General features: G+C 32.5%; 1 protein-coding gene across 3 annotated transcripts in view; it reads left to right on the top strand.

Annotated features, from left to right (window-relative positions):
- The window catches only part of LOC101341307 (centrosomal protein of 290 kDa), a 35068-nt gene that overhangs the window by 21653 nt on the left and 12564 nt on the right, over window positions 1–851 (top strand). For all 3 annotated transcript variants that reach the window (XM_023725867.1, XM_023725866.1, XM_023725868.1), the window contains one exon: window positions 466–577. In XM_023725867.1, coding sequence (XP_023581635.1) covers window positions 466–577 — 112 coding nt within the window. The remainder of the gene's footprint in view (window positions 1–465; window positions 578–851) is intronic.

The raw sequence follows: 851 nt of genomic DNA, 5'->3' as shown, positions 1-851 counted from the left end.
ATGAGCCTTAATGAAGGCCAGAATTTTGTCCATTTCTTTTTACCATGAGCAACCAGCACATGTCACTGTAGGTAGGCTAGGGATGGTCAGTAACTATTTATGTGAATGAGAGAAGCAAGCACTGGTTTGTGAAGGTTGTGAAACTGAGTACTCTAGCTTGGCCGAAAAGAACATACAGCTTTAATGATGAAGATAATACAAGTTGAGGGCCCTGTTTTGGATACACAGAAATTTGATGATCCTTTTCTTGCAGCTTGTTTTTAAGTCATTATTTTGTATTATGAAAGTATTATTAATCACAGTATAGGTTTATGATGCTGTTTGTTATTTTGGGAGGAACTTCTAATTTTATAAAAAACTTGATTTAAGTTTTTGGAGTTATTACATAAACTTAACACAATGTCACATCTGTGATATTGGTCTGAATTACAACTTTGTTTCTCAGTGATGATCTGTCTTGTTCAGTGTGAAAATGCATCCTTGAAAGAACAAATGGAGTCTATAAATAAAGAACTGGAGATTACCAAGGAAAAACTTCACACTATTGAACAAGCTTGGGAACAAGAAACTAAATTAGGTAAGTGTTTCACTCTGGTAATATGAAATCATTAAGATCTACTAGAAATATTTTTCATTTTAAGTTCCTTTTCTATCTATACCAGATGAAAAGGAAGTACTTTGATAAAAATGACCTCTATGCTTAAAAGTTTAATTTAGCAGAGAGTTGATGAATAATATTCTATGTTAATCCCTACCCAACTTTTTCTTTTCTGTTCTTAAATTAGATTTAATGGAATCATGCAATTTTTTTTCTTACATCTATGGTGCTTAGGGTTGCCTGAATGAGACTC

Source organism: Trichechus manatus, unplaced genomic scaffold (genome assembly GCF_000243295.1).
Source record: "Trichechus manatus latirostris isolate Lorelei unplaced genomic scaffold, TriManLat1.0 scaffold00545, whole genome shotgun sequence".
In the NCBI taxonomy this organism is placed as follows: Eukaryota; Metazoa; Chordata; class Mammalia; order Sirenia; family Trichechidae; genus Trichechus; species Trichechus manatus.
The sequence above is the reverse complement of the archived record's forward strand: the minus strand, read 5'-3'. Positions and strand labels throughout refer to the sequence as shown.